General features: G+C 55.2%; 2 protein-coding genes across 3 annotated transcripts; both read right to left on the reverse strand.

Moving 5' to 3' along the window:
- On the reverse strand, positions 1-5,491 carry GDPD3 (glycerophosphodiester phosphodiesterase domain containing 3). Of its 2 annotated transcripts, XM_008584593.1 has the most exons (10): positions 5,110-5,491; positions 4,838-4,880; positions 4,495-4,630; positions 4,362-4,407; positions 4,138-4,256; positions 3,972-4,061; positions 3,520-3,653; positions 2,156-2,215; positions 1,991-2,042; positions 1-207 (listed from the first exon to the last, which is right to left on the reverse strand). In XM_008584593.1, exons 1-10 carry the CDS (start codon positions 5,465-5,467, stop codon positions 70-72), a joined length of 1,176 nt encoding a protein of 391 aa, XP_008582815.1. In that variant the 5' UTR covers positions 5,468-5,491; the 3' UTR covers positions 1-69. The 2 variants fall into 2 exon arrangements, with proteins under 2 accessions (XP_008582815.1, XP_008582816.1); XM_008584594.1 differs by lacking the exon at positions 1-207 and having other exon boundaries at positions 1,998-2,042; positions 2,151-2,215.
- A 377-nt stretch (positions 5,492-5,868) lies between these two features.
- On the reverse strand, positions 5,869-11,864 carry MAPK3 (mitogen-activated protein kinase 3). Its single transcript, XM_008584595.1, has 7 exons — positions 11,587-11,864; positions 8,969-9,158; positions 8,669-8,785; positions 8,309-8,423; positions 7,803-7,934; positions 7,528-7,637; positions 5,869-7,435 (listed from the first exon to the last, which is right to left on the reverse strand). Exons 1-7 carry the CDS (start codon positions 11,595-11,597, stop codon positions 7,313-7,315), a joined length of 798 nt encoding a protein of 265 aa, XP_008582817.1. The 5' UTR covers positions 11,598-11,864; the 3' UTR covers positions 5,869-7,312.
- Positions 11,865-12,292: the final 428 nt, after the last annotated feature.

Here is a 12,292-nt window from a genome sequence, read left to right on the forward strand (position 1 = left end):
TGACTGAAAATAAAATATTTATTTTTTAGTAAGTAAGAGAAACAGTGGTGAGGGCTAGGGCCTCCGGACTCAGGAGGCCCAGGCAGCTGGTCCGTGGTTGTCCAGGTAGCGCCTCAGGGCTGTGGGGTAATCTGTCATGACGCCTGTGGCCCCCAGGCCGAAGGCCACTTCAAAATCTGACTCTTCATTAAGGCACCAAAATATCACCTGAGCAGGGAGAGAGAGGCTTGTAGTTTCTAAACAACTTTACTGGAACTTTCCCTTCCATCCAGGTGGTGGGAGCTCTCCTCTTCCTCTAGTGAGACCTCCCAACGGTGCAATGCTGGGACCGATGGTTAAATTTTCAAGAATTTTGCAAACTGGTTATTAAACACAGCCATTAATGGACACAAAGAATGATTACGTACTGCAATGATGAATAAGCTAACTATCCCAATCTACCATCACACATTCTACACAACTACTCATAGTCAACCTCGTACTCCACAAGTACATATAGTCTTTCAATAAAAAAAAAAAAACACAGCCATTGTTAAAAATTAAATTATATAAACTTACAAATAAATACATTATGTTAAAAAACAAAGGTAATAAGTACTCAAAATTTATCACTCAAAATTTATCTTACTGCATTTACTATTACCTAAGTTCTTAAGGTTCTTTATGTCTGTTGAATCTGTAAGGTGGAAATTCTATGCAATGGTGTGCACACCTCTTCCCAATCCTACATTTAGTGACTTCATGCTGGTAGCCTCACACTGGCCAGGGAAATGAATGCTCGGCTCAGGGCCTTTACTATTCTCTCCTGGAGAACTGGTGGTTGAACCAGCACCGATGCCTCCCGGCCTGCCCATCCCTGCTGCTCTGCATCTTTCCTGCCTTCCCAAGTTCTCTCCTGTGGGTGGCGAGGTAGGTGGAGATGGTATTTGTGTCCCAGGCAAGTTACCGGACCTCTTGATTTCTTAGTTTGAGAGATGAGGGTGACGGGCCACCCTCACAATGGGTACAGACCCGAGGAGCGAGAGGGCTGCTGGGAAAGAGCTGTGTCATCCAGGCCTCCCTCGCCCACAGTCAGGAGCCACATCCCGGCCTCTGTCCGTGGGTTAACTCTGGCCACATCCCACTGCCACCACCGCATCGCAGCCCAGTGCCTGTCGGGGAAGCGCCAGCCTCCTGTCGAGGCGCTCTGCCTCCATACCAGCCCCCGCCATCTCTTCTCCACGTGGTGGCCCGAGTGACCCTCACTCAACAACCTCAACTGGATCAGGTCTCCCCCTGCTTCCGCCCTCACCAGCTTCCCTTCCCTTGGGGCTGAGGTTTGCGGGCCATTCCCCTGCTGCTTGTCCAGCTCCCTGGCCATGTCCTCCAGACTGCAGCCTGGGGAGCCCTCCATTCCTCTGAGGGCTCCTCCAGCATCTATGCATGCTGAGCCTCAGACCTAGGATGTCCTGCCTGCCCCTCCCTGAGAGCCAGTAAAGGCCTTCTCTGATGCTGGGGACCACAGCATGCTTCCTCTCTGTCCATTTTCGCTGCCATGTGATGGCCTGCTAAGTTTCTTTCCAATGCCCTTGATGGTAAGGTGAGCTCCCATCCCCAGTACCAAAGTGCCTGGAGCCTTGTCAACAAAGGTTTGCTAATTAAATGACCTGGTCAAGGCTGATGCTCAGGGGAGGGGGGTGGGCTGGGCCTGGGTTCTCCCTTCTCTGGTCTTGCCCCAGCTCCCCCACCAGGGACAGGAGAGTAGGTTCAATACATCATTGTTGTCATTGTGGCTGACATTTATCAAACCCTTGCTAAGTACCAGTTGTGTATCTAGAAGAGTTAAATATACCATTCTCCCCACTTTACAGATGAAGAAGCAGAGACTCAGGAGGTGAGGTGACCTGCCCAAATGATGCAGCTAGTTGGTGGCAGAGTGTGATGGGAGCCCGGCTGCTGGCCAGGGTGGTGCGGCACCTGCTCGCTGCAGGAGTGGTCCCCACGGGCTCACCTGCACGCCTCGCTCCTCCAAGTGTCGGATCAGACTTTTCCTCATGATCAACCTGGGGTGGGTGGAGAAGGGGGTGGCAAAGGGAGATGGAAGGTGATGAGAGGGCACAGGGAGAAGTGGCAGGTGTCTGCGGGGATACTCCACCAACCTTCTTGCCCACCTCACCATTTCGAAACCACAGCTGCCAGCTGGTTCAGCCCGGGGCAGGGAAATGGGAAATAGGTCCTGTGGAGAGAAGGTGGTGGGGTCAGCCCCTTGGGTCTCCCTCTGTCACAGGGGTGGGGTGTGGTGGCGGTGACCCCCTGACCAGTGTAACCCTGCCCCGTGTAAAAGGACCTTTGCAGTTGCCCAAAGGAACAGTTTACTCATTGTTCAGTGATATCTTTGAATCCATGCTTTGAGGGTGTGCCCCCACCTTGCCATTTTACAGAGGAGGAAAACTGAGTCTTAGAGAACTAAAGTGACTTGCCGGAAGTCACAAAGCAATTTAGAGGTGGGGCTGGGACCAGGGCCAGGACCCAGCTGGATTCCAAAGCTGGACACCCAGTCTGGAGGTCCCCCTGGTTGGGTCTGGCCAGCTTCTTAAGAGCAGGCAGCACTTACTGGGTTGGCTACTTGCTCCTAATTATCCCACTCCAGGAATGACTTTTGTGGCCCTTTACAGGCTCCCAGGGCAGGCTTTGGAGTTAGACCCAAGGCAAACCCGGGCTCTGTATTTCCAGCTGTGTGACCTTGGGCAAATTACAGAAACTCTCTGAGCCCCAGATTCTCCATGGGTACCCTGGGGATCATAATTCCTATATCCCCTGGGGACTCTGGAAGGTAAAAGTCAAATAAACCAAAAGATGTGAGAACACTTTGCAAATCCTTTAGAAAAAGTTATGTACACAAAGCTTTATAGAATAATGATCTCTTTGTAGGAAGGGATTGTGGGGGCTGGTTGGAAGCTTCTCTCGAGACAGGACAAGAACGGAGAGGGGAGCAGAGAGCACTAGGGACTTCAGGAAAGCTGTCAGAAAGCAAAGGGAGGGGCCAGGCCTGAGAGCTAGGGAAGTATCCAAATTTCGGATACATTACCTAGCTGTTACTTTGTTAAATCTTCGCCTCCCAGCAGGAGAACCTGGCCTTTTCCTGCTGCAATCTGAGCTAATGAATTACTGTCTGTCTTCCCTGCCAGACTGTAAGCGCCCAGAGGGCCTTAGCCCACCCACATTGGTCTAATTTACTGTGCAGCCACAGCTGGAACAGAGCAGGCATTCAGTACATATGCTGGATGAGTTTGGATGAATAAATGAACCCCTTCTCCTAAAACTCCACATCCATATACATTTGCACATAACTTCATGGGGTTCAGAGCCCCCTCAGTAGTGCTGATGGCTGCTGGGTAAGCACTGTCTTCAAAGGATCTTGGGGGGTATCTTTGATGGTGGTCAGAGGGCTGAGGAGACTGGGGCTGCTCCTCCACATGGGACCTTGAGCAAAAGGGCTGGAGGTGGAGGGTTTCTGAGGTCCTGTCCCAACAGTGGTACCTGTTGATGATGGTGGGCAGGAAGCAGAAGAGGAACCTCTCGGGGATCGGGATGAAAGGCAGGAGCCCCAGGTAATAGAGCAGCAGCATCCAGAAGCCTCGGCCGAGTGTGAAGGATACTGGCATCTCAGGGTTCTGGGGAGGCCGGGGAGAAGTGAGAGAGGGGTTCTGTCTAATCTTGGGGGAGCAGGGAGGAGGTGTGGGCTGCAGGGGACCAGTGCTGGACATTCAGGAGGCCCTACCCCCTGCAGGATCAAAGCCACATCATTGTCCAGTGTTAAGGCCTAAATGCACACTCTTGTTGCCACCACCATGCTGTTAACCACCCCGAACCCCCACCCCTCCAAATCCAATCCTTGAGGACCCTGCTCGAGCTCCAGTTCCTCCCAGACCCCTGTAACTCCAGCTCCCAGGAAGAGGGGTCGCTGGAGCAGGGGGCACAAAGGGACCCACAGCAGCCTTGCACTTCCTCATCACTGAGTTCTTCTCCGCGGCCCAGATGGTGATATCGCTCCGGTCAAAGCGCTTCACCAGGCTTGCTACCTGCGAGGAGGCGCAGGAGGTGAACAGGAGCGCCAGGCCTCTGGCCAGCCCGGACTGCCCCCGGCCACAGCAGCACCTTGTGAATGAGCTTTTCGTTATCCCCTTTGACCTCCACACTCATGGGCATCCTCGGGAACCTCTGGAACAAGTCCTCCAGCCGCACCATGTGCCGGTCTGACCCATGAGCGAAGTGGCCTGCAGGGGTCGCGGGAGGAGGGGTGGGGTTGGGGGTGGGAACCCAAGGTGGGGAGTTCAGGGCAGGTGGCCTGGCTCAGCCCAGTCCCACCCCCTTGCTCTCACCTGGCGAGAAGTAAACCTCCAGCTCCTCCTTGTAGAGGGGCAGATCCTGGGGACAGCAGGGAGCATGTCACCACGAGGCACACATGGGGGTGCGGGACTCCCTAGGGATGGAGGGGTTCATGGCAAGGCCCACCTCAAAGTCCAGGCTGTCCACATCCCTGTTGAGGCCTGACTGGCGGGACAGATTCTTGTCATGTGACACCACTACCACGCCATCCCGCGTTATCTGGCAGTCGAGCTCCAGGAGGTCGGCTCGCTGGGCCATAGAGCTATGAGAGCAAAGTTCAGTGCGGGGTGGGGAACAGGGATGGGCCAGACCGCATGGTGGCAGCGAGGTGCGGAGAATGTGGGGGCAGAGTTCAGGGCAGGATGTGCAGGCCTGCTCGCACACCTCCAGGGGGCTCCAGGCACCCAGATTAGGAAGTGACCAGCACCCCTTGGTGTCATGCAGTACACAACCTTACATGGCAACTCACTTCTCCACAGCCTCCATGGTGTTCTCCAGTCGCTCTCCAGATCCTGTGTGGGACAGCCGGATGGGTCCCTGGGGCCTGGCCCTCTGCTGGCCTCTGTCCGGGCTCCCGCTGCATCTCCCCAGCCAGCCCAGGCTGAAGCAGCCTCGCCCTCCCCACTCCCTGCCCTGCCACTGCAACCTCCTCCTAACTTGGTCCTGGCCCCTTTTCTTCATCCTGCCCCTTGGACCTACGCCTCTGCTGTCTCACTCCCCTCCTACCCCCACACAGCTCACCTCCTCGGTGGGCCCCCAGGCGGATACGGAAGGCTGGAAGCCAGGGTGTGTGCAGCAGGCGAGGCCAGCGCAGGAAGAAGAGGGACAGCATGACATAGCTGCCCAAGGCAGGGAGAGCATAGGACAGCAGGGGGCTCATGGCTCCACTCCGGTGCTGCGAGCTCAGCCTCCAATGGATTGTGCTGCCTCGCTGCCTGCCTAGCCAGTGTAGGCTGGCTCTGCCACTGGCCACCACCACGCCCGGGACCTGCTGAGCCTGCTGCTGGAATGCGGCCAGGCTGCAGGCTTCAGCGGGGGCTGGCGTAGAGCAAGCAGCCCTGGTCCTCTCAGTCCCAGACCCTCCACAGCCCCCCCACATCCCTCTGTTCTTGGACACATGGGGGAATGAAGCCCTCCCCCCAGGTCTGTCATGACCTTCCCCCTCTCACGGGTGCTTGTGGCCAGGGTATACAACACCCCCACCCCTTGCCATTTCCAGATAATTTGGGGGTGTGTAGGGTGTCCCTGAGTCAGCCTGAATCACCCCCAGCCAGTTAGACAGGAAGCCATTAGGAGGGAGGGGACAGTAACTAAGGGGAAAATTGGCCCCACTCTCTCCAGGAGTCTGAAGCTCCTAACACCCCCATCCATCCCTAGACAGTCAGGAGCCCAAGGTCACCAGGGCCATGTAAAGCCACAGCAAGCCACTGGGCTGGAGAAGTGAGTCCCCAAGCCACATGGTTAGGGCGGGACATCGGCAAACACAGACAGAGCCATGGCATCCTTATACACATCTCTATATTTATATATTAGATAAAGGCATGGGGAGGTGGCACCTCCACTTCCGCTCACCCACAAACAGAAGCAGCGAGGGCATTAGATGTGGCAGCTTTGAGGGGGTGGGGGTTTCAACCTGGGCCCTGCTCCTTGGAGATAACTAGCCCTTGAGACTTAGAAATGTTCCTTCGGGGAAAATGGGGTGAGGTTTTAATGAGATGAGGGGGCGAGGCTTGTCCTGAGTCCCTACTCAGTGCCCCTTGCCCCCACCCCCGCCCCTCAGTAGGCCCCGGGCAGCCAGAACCCTTCTATTCCAGAACTACCGGAGACTGGGACAGCAGGGGTAGATGACAGCAGAGCAGCAGAGGGAGACTTGCTTTGGGGCCACCTGAGCTCCTCAGGCCTGGGGGGTGAAGCTTTGGCCTGCCTGAAGCAGGTGGCCAGAGCAAAATGACTGAATGTGGCCAGGCCCGGCCTCTGCCCCAGCTGGGGCTGCCGGGGTCTGGGCTGGGCAGTGTCCATTTTCTAATGGTCCAGCAAGGGAGTGGCGGGCGGGAGGCAGGACCTAAAGGAGAAGCAGGTAGGAAAGGAATTGTTAGCACCCATGAGGGACCTGATGGAGCCCTGGCCTCCATGGCTCTCATGTCACCCTCCTGGTGGGTAGGGTGTGTCTTGGTGTCCTCCTCTGTCAATGGGGATAATAACAGTGCCTATCTCAAGGTACTCTTGTAAGGGTGAAATGAATGAATACGTGTAAACCTCTGGGAACAAGGCTTAGGGCTCTATCAGTGTTTGCTCTATTAGAACTGTCTCCAGGAAACTGAGGCACACAGAAGTGAGGCATCTTACACAATGTCACACAGCTCTTATTAAGTGGCAGAGCTAGGGGTTGAGCCCAGGTATGTCTGCTTTCTTTCTATCAGGCCACAGCTGGCTGAGACAACAGGACCAGAGGAGGGAAGGAATAGGGTGTGGGTGGGGTCGGCCCAGCAGGGTCCCCACCCCAGGTGTCAACTGCTGACTGAGCGGCAGGTGTGGGAAAGCCTGGCATCTGGGTCAGGCTAGGTGCTGCTGGGCTTCTCCCAAAGCAATCATGGCTCCACCTGCTTCTCTACCCACAATGGGAGAGCCAAGTTCTGGCTCCGCTCCTCAGATAGGTGACAGGGGCCTTCAGTGACCTCTAGTGGTCTGCAATGGCTACTGGGGCCAGAGGATAGAGGGTGTTGACAGGTGGAGACAGCTGGGCTTGGAGGACAGGGGAAGGCACATGACGGACTAGGTGGGCAGGCGCTGGGCCCTTCTGTTGCCACCACACATGTGCATCATGGGTGCCCGGCAAGCCCGTGACTGCGTGGAGTCATGCTAGGCACCCTGGTATCAGGTGAGTCTGGGTGTGGGCAGTGAGGAGCACTCACCAAGCCCCAGGGGGCAGGGACACCTGTTGAGGTCAGGGTGCCTCCGGCACCCCTGGCTGGAAGCGGGCCGTCTCCTGGAAGATGAGCTCTTTCAGCCGCTCTTTGGGTAGATCATCCAGCTCCATGTCGAAGGTGAAGGGCTCTTCAGCCACGGGCTGGGGTGGCAGACAGTACGGCTCAGGCCAGGCACTGGGGGATGCCCACTCGCCCACCTGCCCACCAGCCCTGCTGCCGGAGGCTGGCCCACCTCATCCGTCGGGTCATAGTACTGCTCCAGGTATGGGTGAGCCAGCGCTTCCTCCACTGTAATCCGTTTGTTGGGGTTAAAGGTTAACATCCGGTCCAGCAGGTCAAGGGCTAATAAAGGACAGGAGTCAGGGGTCAAAGGGAAGGCTGGAGGAGCAGCCAGAAGCATCACTTTGCTTCCATGTGCCCAGAGGCCTGTGCTCAGGCAGCTGCTGGGATCTCGTACCCTTCTCTGCACCCAGTTTTTATCCCACACCAGCCCCATGTCCCTCTCACCTTTGGAGTCTGACTTGGGAAAAAGCTTGGCCCAGGCCACCTTGGTCTTGGAGGGCAGAGACTGTAGGTAATTTCGGGCCTTCATGTTGATGATACAGTTCAGGTCCTCCTGGGATGGGGAGCCCAGGATGCCTGTGGGTAAGGCAGGTGATTTGGTGAGAGGTCTCCTCCTCCTCCTGGGAACAGAACAGGCAAGCAGCCAAGAACAAGCATCCCCAGCCCAGCAACCTGTTCCTGTCCCACATAGTCATCTTCCAGCCAGCAGTGCAATGGTGAAGAGCCAGGGGTCTGGGTTCAGGCAGACCTAGTTCAAATCCTGGCTCTGGCACTTCCTCAGGTGTGGGGCTTAGCCTTGCTTTTCCCATCTATCAAATGGGGATAGTATCTACACCTCACTGAAATACTGTGAGATGCTGGAGGGGCTCCACACGTAGTGTTATCCCCAACCCGACTCCTCACCTCCAATATGCTAATCTCCCTGCCCCTCAGCCAGCCAGTCCCCTCACCCAGAATGTGGTTGAGCTGGTCCAGGTAGTGTTTGCCAGGGAAGATGGGCCTGTTGGAGAGCATCTCAGCCAGAATGCAGCCCACAGACCAGATGTCGATGGACTTGGTGTAACCCTGGGGAGGAGGAGGAGGTGGTGGGCTCCTGGGCCAGCCTCAACAGGGTCCTATAGTCTAGGCAAAGCCACCACCTCCAACCTAGATCTAACACCAGCAGAGAGGCAGAGGGCAGACATGGAGGGATGTGATAAGACCCAGAGGGTGGACTTCCTGCATAATGGGGGTCAGTGCTTAGCTCAGAGGTGGCTCTAGGGCTTCCTGGGACCCGGCTCCTTCCCTGCAGGAGTGGGGAGCCCTCCTACCTTGGAGTTAAGCATGATCTCTGGCGCTCGGTACCAGCGTGTGGCCACATACTCTGTCAGGAAGCCAGTGTGGTCATGCTCAGGATCAGCAATCCGGGCCAGGCCGAAATCACAGATCTGGAATCAAGGGCAGGCTGTCGAGTGCAGCGCTCAAGGCCTGGGCAGCCCAGGCAGTTACACCACCATCCCTTCACCTATGCTGTTCCTCTTGCTTGCAAGGGTCTCCTACCCAGGCTTCTGCTGGTCACCAGGAAGCCCCAGGACCCGGGGGAGGAGGTGACAGGTGCCCAACCCTCTGACCTTAAGGTCGCAGGTGGTGTTGATGAGCAAGTTGGAGGGCTTTAGATCCCGGTGGAGCACGTTGGCAGAGTGGATATACTTGAGGCCCCGTAGGATCTGGTAGAGGAAGTAGCAGATGTGGTCGTTGCTCAGCTGCTGGCTTTTGAGTAACTTGTACAGGTCTGTCTCCATCAGGTCCTGTACAATGTAGCTGAGGGTGGGTGGCCCCGGAGACCCCCAGGCAGGGGGTAGTGGGAGACACTTGGTTAAGGAAAAAAGGCTCTGGTGACCAGGCTGCACAGCCCCTCCAGCTGGGGCCCCCTGAACTCAACAGATCTGTCAGCCCATATCATGAGCTAGGCAAGGGCCATACTCAGCAGCAGGGCTCAGAGCCTCTGTCACATCTCAGCTGGTGACCCTGAGCAATGCACTTCAGTTCTGTGGCCCTGGTTTTCCTACCTGGGAAATGAGTATCATAAACTGTGGGAGGCACACAACCAGGCACACCACCAGCACCTCGGGGCCGGCCCGGGGTCCTGAGGCATGGATCTGTGGACCAGACCCCCCCCCACACACAACCAGACACACTGCCAGTGCCAAGGAGCATGCCAAAAACATCACCTCCATGTGGGTGGCCCACCACAGTCACCACAATAACCATGGCTGCTGCAAAAGTGGCTAGATGATACAACCACCATGCAGATGGTCCACCAGCCACTGGAGTGCATTAACACTAGCAGAGACCAAAGAAAAGAAGAGGATATCTCTCTTCATAAAGCCCTTTCCAGAGTGACAGAAGCATCTTCTCTACAATAATATTGGGGGACCTGACCTCTCAGCACTGGACAGATCATCTAGGCAACCAATCAACAGAGTAACCATTACTCTTTCAGAGGGAGAGAAGAAATCTAGGGTAATTAGGGGCAGAAGTGGGGAGGGAGATAGGGATAGGGAGGGATTGGACAAGGGGCATAAAGAATATGAACAATTTGTAACAATATATATGCTAGTAATATTGATTTGATCAACATATGTCAACATTGAACCCCAAAAATATGTAAAATCAATTATGATTCAATAAAAATTAAGAAAATTAACAAGTTAAAAAAAAAAAAAACTGTGGGAGGCAGAAGAACTCAGTTAAGAACAGCAGCTCTGGAGTTAACCCGCTGATGTCTGAAATCTCCCCTCCACCACTCATTAGCTTTATGATCACAACCTGTCAGTGCCTCAATTTTCTCTTCTGGCAAGTAAGGGAAATAAATGTTCTTTAAAGGATGGTTGTAAAGATTAGATAAGATGACCCATGTAAAGCAGCCACCCAGTGCTTGGCACACTGTAAAGGCTCAGCAAACAAGAAGTATTATTGCTAATATCAATGCCTGAGCCACATGGCTGTTGAGGGAGTTAAATGAGATAATGTGTGAACACCATCTGGCATGCAATAAATGTTTGCTTAAAAATAAATGCCTGCCTTATGGGAATGGTTGGTACAAGAAAAATGAGGAGCCGCTCCCAACAGCATGCTCCTACTCAAAGAGTGCTTGGCCCTATATCAGAAGATGGAGGAGTAAATGTCCTTTTATATTTGAAGATAAAACAAAGATTAAACATAAATAGATAAATAAATTCCATCTGGCTGGTCTCTGGAAGAATAAGTCAGGACTGTCTTTTAGAATCAGCCTTAAAAGGGTTTTCAGAGAATGTCTGGACCAACCCTGCTGTCTCATAGACGGAGAGCCCCGGCGAGATGCAGCGACTTGCTTCAGGTCGCACAGCAAGCCGGGGGTGAGTGTGCAGACTTCCCGTCCACAGTTTGTGGTGGGGGGCTGCAGATACTGCAGGGCAAGTCCCCCCTGCTCCTGAGTGGAGGACTGGGACTGGTGGGAAAGAGGTGACGGGTGTCACAAGCTGCTCACAACAGAGCAGGAAGTGGACAGCAAACTAGCAGAGCGCTATCAGGGATGGCAGCGGCTAGGCGGCCTCCGCCTGGGCAAGGTGCAAGTCCACAGGTGACTAGGGTGGGGATTGAGCAGGAAGTCCCAGAGAAAGGACAAGTTCCCACCTGGGGAAGGGGAGGAGGCAGCAGAAACACTTGACTTTAGGCTTTCCAGGCCTTAGTTTCCTCATCTTTGAAATGGAGCTGATGAGGCCCATCTCATACGGCATTTGGGAGGGAGAATCAGAAATGTCAAAGCACTCGGTGTGCCTATCACCTGACACACAGTAGGCCCTCTAAAAAAGGCAGTTTTCTTCCTCCCCGCCTCCATCCAGTCTGGAGACCCAGAGAGGAAAGGATCATGAGTCTGTTAAGCAAGAACTGACTGTGGGCAGAGACTGGGTCATGTCACAGAACTGCAAATGTCAGAAGACAAAGCTGCCATAGACCATTTGCCCAGCCCTACACTGAGGCACAGAGCAGAGATCCGACTTGCCCAGGGCCTCACCGCCTGGCTGCAGCAGGCCAGGATTCATCGGAGGCCCCTTATACTTTGCAGCTTCTCCTCTGCTGGAAAGTTTTCTTTACCGGATTTGTTTTGGAGGGTGGTAGGGAAGATGGAAACAGAAAGCAGGCCAACGTTCCCCAGCCCAGCTCTGAGGCTGTGCCTGACTGGCTATCTGGCCAAGGTGAAGGATACACATCCCTCATAGCTTCCAGGGAGGGTGCCCGCAGAATGTCTCGGATGCCGATGACGTTCTCGTGGCGGAAGCGCAGCAAGATCTGGATCTCCCGCAGCGTGCGCTGGCAGTAGGTCTGATGCTCGAAGGGGCTGATCTTCTTGATGGCCACGCGAGTCTTGCGCACATGGTCATAAGCCGAGCTGAGAGGGTCAGAGAGATGTTGCTGGTGTGGCCTTACGAAGGGGGAGTCCAGGCCTGGCGGCCCCACCCAGGCCTTGGCAGGGAAGGGAGGGAGCAGGAGAGAGCCCTGGCCAAGTCATAAACAATGCTGGTTCCTTCCTGCTGTGAAGGCCTGGGATCTCCAGGGAGAAAGCTGGGGACCGGCCAGACGGCCCTTCGGTGACTTCACAAACAGAGGAAGAGACTGACCGCTCACTGACTTCCCCTCTTCCATTCCAGTTGCCCTGACCCCTCCTCCTCCCCTTCCCAGGATGGGCTCCTGCAACCCAAGATGGGTGCAGGGGGTGGGAGATGAGTGTAGGACGCGAGAGGAGGCAAATACAGTGAGAAAGAGGCAGTCACAGGAGGACCGAGAGAAGGGATGAGGCAGGGGCGGGTCTCAGGGTGAGGTACCTGGGCAGAGGAGCCGTTCCCAGAGGCACATAGTGGGGTCCGGAGGACTCACAGACCCCTCCCAAAACGTGCGGGGAGGCACGCCCGGCC

The sequence above is a fragment of the Galeopterus variegatus genome, unplaced genomic scaffold (genome assembly GCF_000696425.1).
Source record: "Galeopterus variegatus unplaced genomic scaffold, G_variegatus-3.0.2 Scaffold3304, whole genome shotgun sequence".
Classification (NCBI taxonomy): Eukaryota; Metazoa; Chordata; class Mammalia; order Dermoptera; family Cynocephalidae; genus Galeopterus; species Galeopterus variegatus.